At 47.7% G+C, this 19545-nt stretch overlaps 1 protein-coding gene across 5 annotated transcripts in view; it reads right to left on the bottom strand.

The window, feature by feature from the left end:
• XPO6 (exportin 6) overlaps positions 1 to 5391 on the bottom strand; it is a 120474-nt gene extending 115083 nt beyond the window's left edge. For 3 of the 5 annotated variants that reach the window (XM_036412841.2, XM_036412848.2, XM_045572519.1), the window contains exon 1: positions 4743 to 5391. In XM_036412841.2, coding sequence (XP_036268734.1) covers positions 4743 to 4745 — 3 coding nt within the window. In that variant the 5' untranslated portion in view covers positions 4746 to 5391. The remainder of the gene's footprint in view (positions 1 to 4742) is intronic. The other 2 variants (XM_036412844.2, XM_036412847.2) reach the window with 2 other exon arrangements.
• Positions 5392 to 19545: the final 14154 nt, after the last annotated feature.

The raw sequence follows: 19545 nt of genomic DNA, 5'->3' as shown, positions 1-19545 counted from the left end.
AGGTTGCAAGCTCGGTCCCCTGTGGGAGGGTCTACAGGAGGCAGCGATCAATGATTCTCCCTCATCATTGATATTTCTATCTCTCTCCCTCTCCCTTCCTCTCTGAAATCAATTTTAAAATGTACATTTTAAAATTATTTCATGAATGACTAAACTTAGGCACTAAAATGCTCTGGCCTACTGTGGAGAATGACTTCTCTATACCACTCTGAGCTTTTTGTCTTTACCAAATTTCATCGCTTGAACCATGTCATGTAGTAATTTTTTCAAAAGTTGTTAAAGTCATTTTTTAATATATTCTTATTGATTTCAGAAAGCATGGGAGAGGGAAAGATAGAAACATCAATAAGAGATATTTATTGATTGGCTGCCTCCTGCCTGCCCCCTACTGGGAATCAAGCCCACAATGGGCATGTGCCCTTGATTGGAACTGAACCCAGGACCTTTCAGTCCATAGGCTGACGCTCTATCCACTGAGCCAAACCGACTAGAACAAGTCATTTCTGGATATTTAACCTGTTTCCCAGCCTACCTCTAATTATGTGACTAACTACAGAACCTCTGAGAGAGAGGAAGAGAGAAAGAGAAACATCAAGATCTGTTCCCCCATCCTAGAGGAACAGTTTAAAAGGATTCCCAGCCCAGCCAGTGTGGCTCACTTGGTTGAGCAACGTCCCATGTAGCAAGAGATCGGTTCCAATAAGGACACATATCCAGGTTGCAGGTTTGATCCCCAGTAGGGAGTGAGTGGGAGGCAACCAATCTCAATGCTTCCTTCCCCCTTCCTCTCTCTAAAAAAAAAAAAAAAAAAAAAAAATCAATAAAAACTTTTTTTTTAAATCCTATATAATAAAACCCTAATATGCAAATTGTCCCCTCTGGCAGTCATTCAATTGTGGAGTTCAGCCGCATGCTATGAAGGGGCAGTGCGGAACATGGTGGGCGTTGGCAATGCAGCACTGGCAGCGGGCAGCAATAGAAGCGCTGCCAGCCCTGATGGGCCCCAATGAGAGCGGGACCATGGCAGTATGGGGGGAGCAGGTGAGCAGGCAGCATCAGGTCAAGGCAGGTGCAAGCAGGAGCCCGATCGCCCTGCCCAATGGCCCTGCAGACAGCGACCAGTGGTGAGGGTGGGGAGGCCTGCTGCCCAGCTCCCGGGTGCTGAGGGAGCCCAACAGGGGGCTGATCGCCCCTCAGATGACAATAGCAGGCCCTGATTGCCCTTTCGGGATAGGGCCCTGGTCTGGGACAGGGAACTGGGTGTGGATGGCAGCAACTAACCATGGTGCCCAGACAGGGGCTGCGACCTCTCCCTGGCTACCTGGGGGCAGGGGTGACAGGGAGGGAGGTGCCATGGGAATGTGGGGTGTCTGTGGAGCTCGCTCTCACTCCTCCTGCTACTCTTCCCAAGGCTCACATACTGGGAAACCTCTCCCCACTCCCGCTCAGGTGCCAGGAGCTCGCAGGAGCCCACCCCGCCTCTGCGCAGCCTCTTCCAGGTAAGCTGCCACCACCAGGACCCAGGGGCCAGTTGGGAGAGAGCGCGCTGCCCGCCCAGCTTTTGTGCAGCTCTGCTGGGCAGCCCAGAGGCCCACACTCGGCCCCGGCCCAGTGCATCCAGCGGCGCTCACGCATCTCCCATGGGGACTCAGCACCATGACTCAGGCGGAAGGGAGCACACGGGGGCCCAGGTGCTGCCCAGGGCCCAGAGGTCAGCTGGGACCTGCCCTTCCACGCAAAACGCTCACACTTGGATCGCCGGCCAGGCCTAGAGACCACACCCATGCACAAATTTCATGCACCGGGCCTCCAGTAATAGTAATAAAATAAAGTGATTCCCATACTCCCCAGCCCCAATCACAACCTCAAAATCAAAGAAAAGACAGCTGGATGACACTCCCGATCCTTTTCCACATGAGGCAGCACATGTACTGCAAAGAGCACAAACTCTGGAGTAGGTCACCAGGGTCCAAACAGGTAACCTACAGACAGCAGGTCTGTTCATCCCCCCTCTGGTACGAACGGCAATAATGTAACCTAGTGGGGTGGGTGCGGTTAACTGATACTGGTTAACTGATACTGAATGACTCGAAGAAAAGTGAATACAGGAACAACAGCTAGCTTATAGGAGATACTAAAAAAATGGTAGTTTCGCCATATACCATTTTCATCTTAATTAGAGTTTAAGTTTTAAAAAGAAGTATTACTAAGGCTCAAGCATATGACAACTAATACTCTGAAAAGTTAAAATGTTAAGTCAGTAGGAAATGGACAGGAAGAAGTTCCTGGAATAAATAAAGAATTGTGATGCCGGGGAAAAGACCCTCCTCCTGTCACACACAAACCAGGCAGCAGCTGCCTTGCATTTTGGGAACAAGATCTGCTTTGCCCACATCCTTGACCCCTGGGACACCTCAGATGAACCGCTGGTGTGATGCAGAAAGGAAGTAATTAGATGGTCAACCTCACATACACTGTGGCCACCCCCATGTTTTTAAATATGTGACTCAAAACTTACTTCAAGAAAAAAATGTATGCCGAAACCGGTTTGGCTCAGTGGATAGAAGGGTTCCGTGTTTGATTCCGGTCAAGGGCATGTACCTTGGTTGCGGGCATATCCCCAGTGGGGAGTGTGCAAGAGGCAGCTGATCGATGACTCTCATCGATGTTTCTAACTCTCTATCTCTCTCCCTTCCTCTCTGTAAAAAATCATTAAAATAATTTAAAAATAAATAAAAGGCCACCTTTAAAAAAAAAAGTACATGGTAATCATGAATTATGAGTATATACTGGACTATAGAGTCAACTACTACTTTACTAATTAATTGCTCACAGGTGGTCATTTCACAGTGCTCTCTTAGTTACCAATTAAAATAAAACCTGAATACCAGGTTGGGTGGCTAGTTTAGTCAATAACCAATGGGATCCTGCCCAGGGGGTCCCAAAGTTCCCTGGGGAGGAAAGTGTCTGTCTTGATTCATCTGACATTCCTTAGAGCCTGGCATACAGTGGATACTATATTTAAAATTTAAAATTCACTGAAAAATCCCTATGCCCATGTTCTGAGCAGCATTACTCACAGTAGCCAAAAGGTGGAAATAATCCAGGTGTCCATCAATAGATGAGTGGATAAACAAAATGTAGTATATACACACAATGGGGTATGATTCAGGCTTAAATAGGAAGGAAATTCTGACACATGCTAAAACAAGGATGAACTTCAAGGACATTGTGCTACATGAAATATGGCAGTCACCAAAAGACAAATACTGGATGACTTCACTTATATGGGTATCTAGAGTAGTCAAAGCAGACAGAAAGCAAACTAGTGGTGGCCAGGGGCTGCGGAAGCGGAAAGGAAGTTAGTGTTTAATGAGTTCAGTTTCAGATTTGCAAGATGAAAAAAGTTCTGGGAATGGACACACAGAGATGTGAATGTACTTAAAACTACAAAACTGTACACTTAAACTAGTTAAAATGGTAAATTTCATGTTATGGATATGTTAAAGTTTAAAAACAACAAAAAATGTCATTGAAAGAATAAATGAAGGGTGGACTACTCAGCACTACTTTCATCACTCACTCAATGCTCTGCCTCATTCCTCTGGATTTTTCATTAGAGAATTCCAATCTTACATTTCACAGATGAGTCAAGTGGGGCTCAGAGAGCATCATTGATCTGCTCTGTACTGCGGATGTCATCTACCATACAGTGCTGCTCACATTAACGGGGTTTACTGTGTACCTGACTGGCTGTAGGCCCCATGAAGACAAGAGCTATGCCTTAGGTCTCCTCTCTATGCCCAGGACCTGCACACACCACCCACAGGCTCCTTGAATTTTCTGAAATCCCATGGGCCTGAACATCTGTATCATAGATGTCACCGTATCTCTTTCCCAACTAAATCACTCACTTGACAGGGAGGCAGCCTTAAAAAGACTTCTGTCCCTGGAGGCGCTCACACCCAGGCTGGGACATCACCCACCCCCCAAGGCCTATCATGTGCCCAAGAGCTGGAGCACATACAGGTTGGGACAATTTCACTTGGCTCTGAGGGAGCAAAGTAAGTCTTCTGCAGGAGGCAGGTAAGGCTCAGAAAAGTTACTACGACGAATGATAAATCTTCACGAATCTAAGGGAGCACTGAGAATGGATATGGAAAACATCTTCAGCAATAGGCTGAGCTGGATCCGGAAGGATGAAGATGAATGGCTTTGCAGGCACTAGAGCACGTGGCACACACAGCAGCAGACTGAGTCTCCAAAGAAAGCACCAGTCCTGACTTACCTCTGCACATCACACACCGTCTCCGCACGCACAACCTGCAGGACCCCGACACGGTGCTGCGCTGCATCTAACCGAGGCTATGAAGCCAGACTACCCGGGTTCGAACCGTGTCACTGTCCCTTAAGAGTGACCTTGAGCTGGCTCTGTGCCTCAGTATCCCCACTGCAGGAGAGGGCTGGTGTGCTAATTAGAGAACACATGTCCGTCACTAAGCCCTCAAAAACATGATGGCTACTGTCATGCTGAGCTACCCTCTGCGAGAGGCAGATGCATCAGGGCCGTGGCAGTCCCAGCGGCAGCCTGGGGGGAAGGGAGCACCGAGCGGGGCTGCACACCCTGCACGCATGTCACTGCCCAGATCCGCACCCAGGGAGAAGCGATGGCTCAGCAGTCCCGGCCGCTCCCACCCAGCGCCCCGGCACCCAGGGAGGGCAGGGGCTCGGGCCCCACTTACCATGCTGGCCCGGGGAAGGGGCGGCTCAGGTGAGCTGGCTCTCGGGCTCCGGACACGTCCCGTCCGCACAGTTCAGGTCATGATCCCGGCAGCCTCGGGAAGTCCCCACACGTGCAGAAAGCACCGCTTCCCCAGCCGGGCCCCGCGGGGACCCTCTAGAAGGAGCGCGGCCCCCCGGCCCGCCTCATCGGGGACACCCCGAGAGGCTCATCCACACCCGCCCGCCCCTCCCCAAGTTCACTGAAGAAGCAGGAAATGGGGCTCGGAGGCCGGCGCGGAGGGCGGCAGCGCGGGGCCCCCCGCCCGGGCCCGACCCCCGAGGGGAGGCTGCGGGCCCAGGCAGGGGCTCCCCGGCTCCGCGTTCAGGAGCGGCGGCGGCGGGCCCGGCCTCGGCCCCGGGGCTGAAGGAGCGGAGGCTGCAGGGGCCTCGGCGGCGCCGGCTCAGGGGAGAGGCCCGGGGGCCCGCGCTGTCCTCGCCGCCTCAGCCCACACGGTGGCCCCCGCCGCCCGGCACAGCATCCCTCGCGCGTCCACCCCGCGCCGTCCGCTCCCTCTCGCTCGCGCGCGGCCGCCCCACCAACAGCCCCAGCGCGCCGGAAGTGGCGAGCGCCCGGCGTGGCCCCACGGCGCGGCCGCCGGCTGCGGCGCTGGAACCGGACCAATCCGGAATCGGGCGGGGGGCGGGGCCGCGGGGCGGGGCCGCACCTGACGGCTCCCGCTGGCCCCGCCCCTGCCCCGCCCCGCGCCCGGCGCCATCTTGGTAAAGCGGGGCTTTCGCTTTCGCTTCCGGCTCATTCATTCCGCAGGCCCTTAGGGAGCGGCTCCTGCGCGCCCGGCGCCCGGCCGGAAGCCCGGGGCCCGCGGCCTCTGCCCGGGCACACCGACGTCCATCCGGCCCACACGCACGTGGGCCCGGCCGTGGCCCAGGCTGTGCTGTGGGCGCCAGGGCGGGTGCAGTACCCGGGGCTGCTGCAGGCCCTGCCCTCGGGAGGCAGATAAGCAACAAGCGAGTGAACAATTGTAAGAAACGAGGAAGCTGAAACTGGTTTGACTCAGTGGATAGAGCGGTTGGTCTGCAGACTGAAAGGTCCTGGGTTCGATTCCTATCAAGGGCATGTACATTGGTTGTGAGCACATCCCCGCTGGGGGGTGTGCAGGAGGCAGCTGATGGATGATTCTCTCTAATCAGTATTTCTAACGCTCTCCCTCTCCCTTCCTCTCTGTAAAAAATCAATAAAATATATATTTTTTTAAAAGAAACGAGGAAGGCTCTGAGCGATGCGGACCCGTGGGCAGAGGACGTGGCGGAGAGGGGTGGGAAACGTACACCGAAACTTAAAGAACAGAGTCCGCGGTGGGAAGCGTGAGCAAAGAAGGCGCTGCAGAGGTCCTGGTTCCGGGTCCGCCAAGAATGGGTTCCTGTTCCTAACGTCCAACCCACCTTACTTGTGAGAAAGTGTTGATTTTAAACCCTACCAGACCGCTGGACCTAGTTTTGGTAATTTCCGAACCTGCCGCTATACCGCTGTACCTAGTTTTTGGTACTTTGCCTAGACCTATTGTCTACAATGTCTACAATGTCTCCAAGTCCCATCTTATTGTAGCCATTTGTTTGCATGTAACTAACATTTTTCTATAGCATGTTGCTTTTTTTCTCTTTAATGCTCAGGAGCCCAGGTATAGGGGACAGTTAGGCTCGGGGCCTCAGGTCTGGTAGTTAAGAAATAGAAGCAGGAAACAGCCCCTGGCAGCACAGGTGCCACTGGTTGTGCCTACTGCGAGGACCTGAGCACATCTGCATGGCCCAGAGCTTTCAGACCACCGCGTGGATCAGAACCGCCTGGTGGGCCTGGTGAAACTGGTTGCCCTCGGAACCCCACGCCCAGGGTTTCTAATTCAGTAGGCCTGCATGGGATGACTTACATTCCTAACAAGTTCCCAGGTGATGCTAATGCTGCGGGTCCAAGGAACATTTCAGAGAACTGCAGGTCACTGCTGATGTAGCTCCTGACCACAGAAAGCTTTCACTTATCCTGTCATCAAATATTTATGGTTGCCCGCGGAGGGACAACAGCTGTTCTGAGGAGTGAGTGCTGAGCAAAACAGATACATTTGTTTTGGAATAAAGAGACATTTTAATAGCGTTATACAATACGTAATCAGTTACACTTGTAATAGAAGCATGAAAGAAAAATACAATCCACCGTGAGCATTAATAGTCAAGGGGTCTAAGCTAATTTTGAGGGTTGGGTGGGGAGATGATCAAAAAGTGGCATTTAGGCCGAAACCGGTTTGGCTCAGTGGTGTAGCGTCGGTCTGCAGACTGAAAGGTCCCAGGTTCGATTCTGGTCAGGGACATGTACGTTGGTTGTAGGCACATCCCCGGTGGGGGATGTGCAGGAGGCAGCTGGTCGGTGTTTCTCTCTCATCAACGTTTCTAGTTCTCTATCTCTCTCCCTTCCTCTCTGTAAAAAATCAATAAAATAAAAAAAATAAAAAATAAAAAAAATAAAAAAAATATATATATATATATATATATATATATATATTTTTTTTTTTTTTTAAGTGGCATTTAGCCTGGCAGGCATGGCTCAGTGGTTGAGCCTTGACCTATGAACCAGGAGGTCACAGTTCAATTCCCTGTTGGGACATATGCCAAGGTTGCAGGCTGGATTCCCAGTGTGGGGTGTGCGTGCAGGAGGCAGCAAAATTCTCTTCATCATTGATGTTTCTATCTCTCCCTCTCCCTTCCTCTCTGAAATCAATAAAAATATATTTTTTTTTAAAAAGTGTGCTCAGTGGTTGAGCATTGACCCATGAACCAGAAGGTCAAGGTTTCAGGCTCAAGTCCCCAGTGGGGTCCTGAAGGAGGCAGCCAATTGATGACTCTCCTCACTGATGTTTTTATCACTTTCTCTCTCTTCTTTCTCTGAAATCAATTTAAAATAGATATATATTTTTAAAGATGAACACTGCTTTTTTTTTTTAAGTGACATTTATTTAAGCTGTAGCCTGAAAGAACTGTAGTTTGCTAAGCAAAGAGAGGAGGCATAGAATATTCTAGGCATTAGAAATTCCAAGTACAGAGACGCCATCTCAGAAGGTAAGCAGATAACTCAGGACTGAGGCCAGGTGACTTGTCCTGCTTTAGCTGAGGTTAGTGGGATGAGCACAGGCTTTTGAATGAGACAATTGGGAATGGAACCCCAGCTCAGCACCAGCTGAGGTTTGTTGAGCACATTACCATCAGACGTCTTGATTTCCTCACTGTGTAACTGGATAAAACAACAAGCTCACTCAGACTGAATCAGAGATAAGCGTCTTGCTCCTGAAGCCCCATATCTGAACACGTGGAGGCAGGTCAGCTTCAGGCTAGAAAGGATGAGAACCCTGGGTCCAGTCCTCTAGGATTTTCTTGGCTCTGCTCTCCTCCATGTCCTCAAGACAGCTGCCAGGAACAGCCAAGGTCACAAACCTTCCCACTCACGTCCAGCAAAAAAGAGCACATTTTCTCATATCCCTTCTCATGGCAGGAAGCTTTATCCTGCTGGTTCTAATTGGCCCAGACCTGCTCATGCCAGAACTAGCCACTGTGGAGGAGGATGGAATTGCTATTGTTGGCTTAAAGAATCATCCCCTGGTCTTAGCCAGTTTGGCTTGGTGGATAGAGCATCCGCCCATGAACTGAAGGGTCCCCAGCCCTGGTGGAGGCGTGTGCAAGAAGCAACCAATCTCACATTGACATTTCTCTCTATCCTCCTCCTCCCATCCACTATCTCTTAAAAATCAATGAAAAAATATTCTTGGGTGAGGATTAACAACAACAAAAGAATCATTCCCTGGAGTTCATTTCAATTCCCCAGAATAAGGTGGATTGGGTGGAGTTATCACATGTCTACCATACTTCCATTGCCAGGCGGAGCAAAGATTATTTTTTTGTGTGTGTGTGTTATTCCTCACCCCAGGATACTTTTTCCATTGATTTTTAGAGACAGTAGAAGGGAGAGGGAGAGACAAAGAGAGAAACATCTATGTGAGAGAGACATATCGATTGGTTGCCTCAGAAACATGCCCCAACTGGGGTGGGGATAGAACCTGCAACCAAGGTACATGCCCTTAACTGAAATCGAACCCACAGTCCTTCAGTCCAACGGCCGATGCTCTAACCAGCCAGGGCAAGATTAAATTGAATGTATATGAAACACCTGGCACATAAGTCACACAATAAACCACCACTCTTATTTATTTTACTCCAGGGATTTTGTCCAAGTCAACTGAATAACATTGTTATTAATATTAATATCAAGCCTATCTATTCCAAAAAAATATTTAAGACTGCTGTTACTTTCTGTTGGCACTGCAGGAATGGCCCCTCTCCGTCTCCTGCCCATTCTTACTGCTATTGCATAGTCTCACTCATTCAGCTATTTATACAACAAACATTTAATGAGTTGGTACCAATTTTGTGCCCCGCTTTTCAAAAACTAAGAGTTCCAAATGAATAAGATTTAGGCAATGTGCGCACTGCCTCACTCAAGGATACAAATGCATCCTCTCCCAAGAATACATTGCCGCACAGTGTAAGAGATGCTACAGTAGAGGTGTGTACAAACCTTCTAAGCACAGAAGTGGGGAAGAAGCAACTAATGGTGGCAGGGAGAGTAGTTGGAAGGCTGAACAAAGATGGAAGCATTTCTTAAAAAAAATTATATATATATATATATATATATATATATATATATATATATATATATATATATATATATTTCAGAGAGCAAGAGAAAGGGAGAGAGATAGAAACATCAATGATAAGAGAATTATTGATCAGCTATCTCCTACACAACCCACACTGGGAACAGAGCCCAAAATCTGGGCACATGCCCTGACCGGGCCCTGACCTCCTGGTTTATGTCAATGCTCAACCACTGAGCCATGCTGGCCGGGCAAAGATGAAAACATTTCGATCATATCCTGCTAGAAAGATGAAAGTTCACCTGACTGCCTCAGAGTCCCTACTCCTCTTCCCATTCCAAGCTGCCTTCTACTGTGTCAAGACTATTTCCAGCCCTAGCTGGTTTGGCTCAGTGGATAGAGCATCAGCCTGTGGACTGAAGGGTCCCAGGTTCCCTTCCAGTCAAGGGCACATGCGTGGGGTTGCCAGCTCGATCCCCAGTAGGGGGCGTGCAGAAGGCAGCCAATCAATGGTTCTCTTTCATCATTGATGTTTTTATCTCTCCCCTCTCCCTTCCTCTCTGAAATTATATATATATATATATATATATATATATATATATATATATATATATATATATAATTTTTTTAAAGACTATTTCCACTACATGTGACCAAGTTGGGACTCTAGAGTAGGTACACTACCATAAGGGAAAAAAGGGACTATATTGTCTCAGGTAAGAAAAACATCCTAAGGATTGTGTGGATTTCAGACCTGGCTGGATTCAGGCTCTGAAATTATATCACTGAACTCAGTTTCACTCCATTTTTTGGTTCTGCTTCCTTGATTGGGGGTCTTTTATCCATATGCTGGGACCTGGCATATCCAGGCTTTATCTTTGACCAGTTTAAAGACTTCTGGAGAAGACATGCCTCTCCTACAAATATTCCAGGAAAATAATCCCACTGGCTTTGATTGGATCACCCCTGAACCAATCATTTTGGCCATGGGCAGGATGATGCTCTGATTGGCTGGACCCTAGTCACATGCTCTACCCCCAGCTCCAAAATAGCTCTTCCAATGTCTAAGATCTCTCTAAATCCCTCCACAGTTCAGCAAGGTTATCAGAGCTTGGAAAATTCTCTCACTTTGCAGATGAGGAATTTTGTTGATTTCTCAACAGGCATAGGAATTACAGTATCACTCAAAATGGATTTAATGAAAGAAGGAAGAAAAAGTGAGTGTCAGGCACCCTTTTGTAGGTGATGAAAGCATTCTGTTTAACCGGGCATTTGAGGTCCATTTTTAAAAACATATATTTTATTGATTTTTTACAGAGAGGAAGGGAGGAATAGAGAGTTAGAAACATCAATGAGAGAGAAACAGATCAGCTGCCTCTTGCACACCCCCTACTGGGGATGTGTCTACAGCCAAGGTACACGCCCTTCCATCCCAGGAATCGAACCTGGGACCCTTCAGTCCATAGGCAATGCTGTATCCACTGAGCCAAACCAGTTAGGGCCACTTGAGATCTTTTAAGGTATTTGCCTCTCACCCCAAGTGCTATAGCACCTGTGTTTGGCCTGGAGCATTCTGATGAATGAAATTGTCTCCATCTTGTTACACAGGAGTCGTATTGATATTGCAAGGAACTTTTTTTTTATTGACCCTTCTTCTGATAACCCCAAACACTGTTCTTGGTATCAAGGGTAAGCATGAGACCCAAGACAACGTGGTTTCTACTCTTTTCCTTTTTTTAAATATTTTTAAAATTGATTTTTAGAGAGAAAGGGAGAGAGAAAGAGAGAGAAACATTGTTGTGAGATCTTTAGTGCATGGGACCCTACCCAACTGAGCCAAACCAGCCAGGCTGGTTTCTCTTCTTCTACCAACAAAACCAATGCTGAAAAAATTAATCTTATGCACATCCACCCGTAAGTATGCATGTGTGTCTAGAGGATAAATTCACAAAAGTATTGTAGAATTGCTGGGTCAAAGGGTAGATGTCTTTGTGTTGGGGATGGACTGTGCCTAATCACCCTCCAAAGGAGTTGTGCATTCCTACCAGCTCCATAGAGAGTATCTATTTCCACACAGACTGGCCAATTGGATATATTGTCAAACTTCTGCATTTTTGTCCATCTGAGAGGTGAAAATTAGTATCTCATCTTATCATTTTGTGAATTGACTGTTCATGTCCTTTGCCCGCTTTGATATTGAGTTGTTGGGCTCTTTTGTCTACATTTCTAGGAGTTCTGTATGTAATCCGAAGATAACTTATGTGATATTGACTTACAATTTCCCTAGATCTTTGTTTGTCTTTCAACTTTGGTATGGTTTTACTTTTCCATGAATAAGTTTTTAATGTATTTTTTTATTTTAAAATATATTTTATTGATTTTGTACAGAGAGGAAGGAAGAGAGATAGTCAGAAACATCGATGAGAGAGAGTCATCGATCAGCTGCCTCTTGCACACCCCCCACTGGGGATGTGCCCGCAACCAAGGCACATGCCCTTGACCGGAATCGAACCCGGGACCCTTCAGTCCCCAAGCCGACGCTCTATCCACTGAGCCAAACCGGTTTCGGCTTTAATGTATTTTTTAGAGCTAAATTGATCGATCTTTTGTGGTTTCTGGATCTTTTGTGGTTTCTGGACTTAGTAAGGATGTTCCTATGCAAATGTTTGAAGGAATTTTCCTATGTTCTCTTCAAATACTTTTATAGCTTTCTTTTTTATTTTCTTTTAAGAAATGTTTTTATTGATTTCAGAGAGGAAGGGAGAGGGATAGAGAGTAAGAAGCAATAATGATGAGAGAGAATCATGACCGCTGCCTCCTGCACACCCCTTTCTGGGGATCAAGCCAATAACTGGGGCATGTCCCCTGATTGGGAATCAAACTGTGACCTCCTGGTTAATGGGTTGATAGTCAACCACTGAGCCACACTGATGGAGCGATAGCATCCTTTTTTTTTTTTTTTTTAATAAGTTTTTATTGTTCATATTATTACAAAAGTTCCTTCTCCCCCGCCCCACCATTGCTCTCCTCCACCAGGTTCCCACCCCACCCTCTGCCCTTTCCCCACTCCCCATTGTCCTCATCCATAGGTGCACAGTTTATGTTCAGTCTCTTCCCACATCCCCCTCTCCCCTTTTCCCCAAGAATCGTCAGTTCACTCCCCTTCCATACCTCTGATTCTATTATATTCAACAGTTAATATTGTTCATCAGATTTTTTTAATTTCCTTGGTTTTTAGATTCACTTGTTGATAGTTACGTATTTGTTGTTCATAATTTTTATCTTTGTTTACTTTCTCTTCTGAAAGAACCCCCTTCAGCAATTCATATAATTCTGGTTTGGTGTTGATGAACTCCTTTAGCTTTTTTTTTTATTAGTGAAGCTCTTTATCTGACCTTCGATTCTGAGTGATAGCTTTGCTGGATAGATTATCTTTGGCTGTAGGTTCTTACTATTCATCACCTTGAATATTTCTTGCCATTCCCGTCTGGCCTGCATGGTTTCTGTTGAGAAGTCAGCTGACAATCGTATAGGTGCTCCTTTATAGGTAACTACCTTCTTTGCTCTTGCTGCTTTTAATATTCTCTCTTTGTCTTTTGCTCTTGGAATTTTAATTATGATGTGTCTTAGTGTGGTCCTCTTTGGATTCCTTTTGTTTGGAGTTCTGTGCGCTTCCTGGACTTGTAAGTCTAATTCTTTCACCAGGTGGGAAGTTTTCTGTCACTATTTCTTTCAGTATGTTTTCGATATCTTGTTCTCTCTCATCTTCTGGGACCCCCATAATTCTGAGGTTGGTTCGCTTGAAGTTGTCCCAGAGGTTTCTTACATTATCTTCAATTTTCTGGATTCTCTTGACTTCTAGCTTCTGCGGAGGAGTGTCTTCTGGTTCTTTATGTTCCAAATCTTTGACTTGATTCTTGCGATCTTCCATTCTGTTTTTAGGACTCTGTATAATATTTTTTATTTCAGACAATGTATTCTTTATTTCTCGTTGATCCCTTATCATTTCTTGTTGACTCCTTATTAATTCTAGTTGATCTCTTTTCATATCCTCATAGGTCTTATCCATCTTTTCTAGGAAATTCTTGAAAAACCTTATAAGCGTAGATTTGAACTCTATATCCAGTCGCTTTTTGTCCTCCATTTCTTTCGTTTGTGATCTATTTCGTTGTCGCATTTCGCAGTTACAGATGGGACAGGATTTCAGGGTGGAACCTACAGCTTTGCCTTCTGTCATCCCCGCCCTCTGCAGCTCCTGCGTCTCAGGGTCCTTCAGTACTCGCTGCAAAGCGCCTCTGAGAGATAGGTGCCCTCGATTTTCGCCTGCTGCCAAACAGTCTATGCTCTCCCCCAATGAGCCCGGTATTTGGGTTCAGTTCAGTTGGAAGTGGAGTTAGAGGTGGCGTTCAGAGCAGACTGGGGCCCCAGTCTCCTTCCGGCCAGGGTAGTCCCGTGGCACAGTCGACCGTCCCTTCTCTGTGCACAATGTGCGCGCTGCCAGGACCTCCTTTCGCCACTTCCCCGGGGTTCCGCCTTACAGCCCAACTCTCTATGGATGAGCCTAGAACTGGGGTTCAGAGCAGTCAGAACTGGGGCCCAACACAGTCGGAGCTTTTATCTCCTTCCCGCTAGGGAATGCCAGCCAGGCACTCGGCCTCCCTCCTCTCCGGCTCTGTCCTCTCCACACGCTGCGTGTCTCCGTACCTTGGGCTTTTCCAGCTCCTCTGCGCTTCCTTCTGGTTTTCTCCTTGCTTCTCGTTGTAGAATTTCCAGTCAGTCGACTTTCCTGTAGTTCTGGGTAATGTCCATTTTATATTTTAGTTGTATTTTATTGAAATTGTTGTGTGCGGCTGCGGCTAGGTGTTTACCTGGGCGCAGCCATCTTGGATCCTCGCGATAGCATCCTTTTTAAACAGTTAATCTTTTATCTATTTGGAGTTTATTTTGGTGTACAGTGTGAGGAATAAATCCAAGCTACTGTTTGAGATAAGAGGTGCCAAATCAGGCACAAACTAAGGCAACTTGGTCCCAGAAAGAGGCCAGGCCAGTTGCAATGGAACAAAAACAGTGCCCAGAACTGGCCACATTTAGGCTCCAGGACAGCTGGAAGCCACAGCACGTCACACAGTAAGAAGCAGGTTAGACAGCAAGCCCAAGGCTCCAGGCAGCAGAGGGACACAGGGACCAGGAGAAGGGCCTCGGAAGCAGCTTCCAAACTCCAGACGGAAAAGGCCGGGCCTCTGGGAAATCCTTTGGCTCCGGCCTCTGAAGCCTCGTGGTCATTCCCTGAACCTACTAACCTGGTGCAGGGAGGCAGCGGGGAGAGAGTCCTCCTCCTCAACCAGTTCTGGTTGTAAGGGAGAGTCACAGGACCCGCCACAACCTCATAAGAGACCAAAGGCAGAAGAAAGGTCAAGGAACACGGAGCACTAAATTCTGACCGGGAGGGCTTCAGGTAGGAGGTGACAGCATTTGAGCTGAGCCTTAGAGAATTGGTGAGCTCTGGCCCTGGCCGGTTTGGCTCAGTGGTGGGAGCATCAGCCCGCAGACTGTGTCTCTGGTTTGATTCTGGTCAAGGGCACATACCTTGGTTGTGGGCTTGATCCTCGGCCCCAGGTGGGGTGCCTGTGGGAGGCAACCAATCACTCTCACATCGATGTTTCTCTCTCTCTCCCTCTCCCTTCCATTCTTGCTAAAAAAAAAAATCAATGGAAAAAAATATCCTCAGGTAACAAGAAAAAAAGAATTGGCGAGCTCTTAACAGATGGAGATTTTTTTTTTATCGCAATAACAATAATTATGTAGCTCATCTTTATGACATTGACTTTTCTTTCAGGAATAAGTCTGCCATTCCATGAGTTCAGTCTTCTTTTTCATCATTTGGCAGTGTTTTAAATTATCCTTCATATAGTTTTAATGCATTTATTTTTTTAATGTATTTCTTATTAAGTTTATTCTTAGGTCCTTTACTGTTGTGTTGCTATTGCAAATGGAATCACCGCTCCATTATACCTTCTAAGTGGTTGTTGTTGGTATAAATAGGGAAGCCATTGATCTCCTTAGTTTAATTTTGGACCCAGAGAGCTGATTGAATGTTTGTATTGTTTGCTTTTTTCAACAGATTCACTTGGATTTTCCAGATATAAAACTGTATCATCTGCAAATCAGGTTAATTTTACCTCCCTTTTTCCATTTCCTAAGGTTGACTGAAAATTGAGGAGGACATTCCTGATTTCAAGACTTGCATGTTCGTGAGGAGGAAGAGAGAAATCTACAGGGCCTTGTTCTTTCCTTTTCCTCTACACAGTACACTAGGCCCCCCTTATCTGTGGGGGAATATGTTTCACAACCCCCTCTGGATCCCTGAAACTACAGACAGCTTCCTTATACACTGACTGGCCAGATTATTATGATCTCTGAACGCATAATAATCTGGCCACTCAGTGTATATCCTATAGAATAAAAGGCTAACATGCAAATTGTTTCCTCGACCAGGAGTTCGACCAGCAGGCAGGCCAGCCACCCGCCCATGTCCCCTCCCCCTGGCCAGGCTGACCGGACCCCACCCATACACAAATTCATGCACCGGGCTGATACACACACTGATACACTGAGTGGCCAGATCATTATGTGTTCAGAGATCATAATAATCTGGCCACTCAGTGTGTATCCTTTGAACCCTCCCTACACTACGTGTTTTTTAGACATACCATATGATAAAGTCTCACTTGTAGAAGTAGGCAGTTTCACAGATGGCAGATTTGTTCTTATTGTAGATCTTAGCGATCTCAGCATACACTATTTTTTCTTTCCTAATTAAGTCGAGAACTTTCCCCTTTTCACTGAAAGGAAGCACGTGACGGTTTCTCTCCAGCGGATCTGAATTCCAGCATCACTACGCTTATGCTTGGGGCCGTGATTAAGTAAATTAAGGGCGACTTGGACACAAGCTGCGATACCGTGACAGTGGGCTGCTAAGTGCCTGCCGGGCGTCACGCATCCATAGGTGGGCGCACCGGTCAGAGGGGTGATGATTCACGTCCCGGACAGGGCAGAGCAGGACAGCGGCAGGCTTCGTCATGGGACTCAGAACAGTGAGCAATTGAAAGCTTATTTAAAATAACTTGTTTATCTCTAAAACTTTTTATTTAATATTTTCAGACCATGGTTGATAGCAGGTAACTGAAAACGTGGAAAGCGAAACCATGGATACAGGGGGACTAGTGTACATCCCGTCACTCCTCAAGCCTGAGGACAAATGTCACTTCCTCTGGGAAGCTCTCCTTGGCTTCTCGGCCCAAGTCTGTTTGCCTGTACTTCCCATCCCAGAGGTCAGCAGGTCCATCGTGCTGCATTGTGGGAGGGGGGATCTGAGGGAAAGGGCTGTGTTCCTTCGGGGAGCACATGTTTGCAGCCTGCCCGGTGTCCATCTCGCCCTCAATTCCCTCTTGCGGTTTTCCTCCTTTCATTAAGCTTGAGTTTGCCAAGACTTAAAGACCAGCTCAGGACAACCGATGAGATGGCACATACTTCGGTGCCAGCTGCACTGCCCAGGCAAGTGCGGAGAGCAGAGAGATGCACTTTGGGCTGAGCCCAAAGACCAGGGAAATCCTCAGAGACATGGCAGAGTTCAGGCCTTGAGGGAGCTGTGCACACGCCATGCTCACAGGGCCGCTTCTGACTCAGGCTCCGCTCAGTGGGCGCACTCACCGCATCCGACAGCAGGCCGTTCGGGCCTTAGGCCTCTAGGTGCCTACACGCCACAGGATTTGTCATGGGCGGGCCCTCTAGCCACTGTTTTAGTTTGTGTGACAGAAAAGCAATTCAGCCCTACCTGGTTTGGCTCTGTAGATAGAACATCGGCCTGCAGACTGAGGGGTCCCGGGTTCGATTCCAGTCAAGGGCATGTGGTTGTGGGCACATCCCCAGTTGGGGGTGTGCAGGGGGCAGCTGATTGATGTTTCTCTCTCAACGATGTCTCTAACTCTCTATCTCTCTCCCTTCCTCTCTGTAAAAAATCAATAAAATATATTAAAAAGAAAAGCAATTCAAACTGGCTTTCACAAACAAGGACATATTCGGGTTTGCACATATTTAAAGTCTAGGTGTAGGAGGGCCTTCAGGCACAGCCTGATCCAGGCGCTCCTACCGTATCGTTGGGACTTGGCCTCTTTGTCTCTTAGTTTTTGCTTTGCTCTTAGCCAAGCTCTCCCCTTAGTGGTGGGCCCTGGCTGCTCCAGACTATCATTCTCTCCAGAATAACTGAAGGAAAGAAGGTTTTCTTCCTGAATTATTCTGGGAAGAGTTCTAGGGTTTATCCTGCACCTGGAATGTCTTGGTCCATCCGTGTTGTGCTGGATGGAATCTGATCTGAAGTCCCAGGTGGTGTGCCTGCTCCACGCACCGGCCATACCTGTACTCTGTCGCCCCTCCATTGCCGGGTCGTGATTTCACAGAAAGGGAGCCCTCAGGCTGCCACTCCCCTGGGAGCCGTCAGGAACCTGCCCTGCATGTCATGACACAGAAGCCCGCTCCGAGGCGGGTCTGGGCTGCCCTCAAACACTCAGCGGATGGAGGCCTCTGCTGCCCAGACAGGGGGCTGGGAACTGTGGGGTTACAGGTGGATAGTAGTTGCTGGGCTGTCTCCATCCTCCAGCCTGCTCGAGGATGAGTTTCTGCTGAGTCAGCATGGCCTTATCCACGTGACTCACTTTGAAAAGTAACTCCCAGTTTGGGATCCGCCAGGACATAACTGATGGCGGGGCCTGGGCTGAGCAGGATGGAGGGTGGCGGGGAACTGTCTTGCACCCACATAGTCCAGAATTCAGGACAGCTTTTGGGTACAATTTGTGACAATAAAGAGAAGCCCGCGTCTGCTGGTTTTAATAAAGCGATAGTCTATACATTAGGAATGCGTTCAGCAGCAAGTAACTAAGACTTAAAAATGAGGATTCAGCCTGGCTGGCATGGCTCAGTGGTTGAGCGTCGACCCATGAACCAAGAGGCCACAGTTCAATTTCCTGTCAGGGCACATTAGGGGGTGTGCCTGAGGTAGCCGATGGAGGATTCTCTCTCATCGTTGATGTTTCTATCTCCCTCTCCCTCTTCTTCCCTCTCTCTGAATTCAGTTTTTCAAAACGAGGATTAATTTTTCTCAATGGTACGTAAGTGGCGCTGTGTAGACTCAGTGGCTTGGTGGCGCCACGGCACGGCGATGATTCTCTCAGCATCGCCCCATGGTGACAACACGGCTGCCGCAGCCCCAGGCAGTGTGCTCACATTTTATGCAGGAAGCAGAGGTGCCGGCCACACCTTGCTCCTGTTTTGGATCAAGCGAAGCCTTCCTGTGACCGTGGAGCTGTTTTCTGCTCCTGTTTTATTGATCAGAACTGAGCACTACAGCTTTCCTCCGCTGCAAGAGAGGGCGTGAAAGGAAACATCAGCTTTCCTCGGCTCTATAGTGGCAGATGCGAGAGAGAAGTGGGTAAGGAATGCCAAATAATGTCAAACAGGGCCTTTTATTGTAAATATAGTATAAGGTTCTCCCTCCTCCCAACTGGTGGGCGGAGTTATGACATTACTGGCACCTGTCACAGAGACATCTCCAAGACACTGAGCCATCAATCAGCGCCTGCCAAAGTGTCCTGGACTGTTCTGCCCTGGGTCCAACCCTCTCCTGTTCCTCCCCTTAAAAAGACCCCCACGTACTTGTATCCATGCATATAAGTACAACCAATGGACATAAAACTCTGGGGAGGGAGGGGATCTGTGGGAGGGAGGGGGGGAAAATCAATAAAATATGTAAAAATAAATAAATAAATAAATGTTTTAAAAAATAAAATAAATAAATAAATGATATAGAGAGCTCGGGGGAAAAAAAAAAAAAAAAAAAAAAAAAAAAAAAAACACGTGCTGCTGCTCCTCCATGTCCAGGTGGCAGCCCGGCTGGGTCCATCCCCTCTCCCAACTCCTTCAGCTCTGATTTCTCTACCTCCGTAATGAGTCCCGTTCATTACTGAGGAATAAACTTTACTTTAAAACTCCTTGGTGGTCAGTTTCCTGCGCCTCAAACCTTACATATAGCAGGACAATACTTTGGGGACGTTAACCT

The sequence above is a fragment of the Pipistrellus kuhlii genome, unplaced genomic scaffold (genome assembly GCF_014108245.1).
Source record: "Pipistrellus kuhlii isolate mPipKuh1 unplaced genomic scaffold, mPipKuh1.p scaffold_m20_p_48, whole genome shotgun sequence".
Classification (NCBI taxonomy): domain Eukaryota; kingdom Metazoa; phylum Chordata; class Mammalia; order Chiroptera; family Vespertilionidae; genus Pipistrellus; species Pipistrellus kuhlii.
This window is presented reverse-complemented; position numbering and strand designations above follow the sequence as displayed.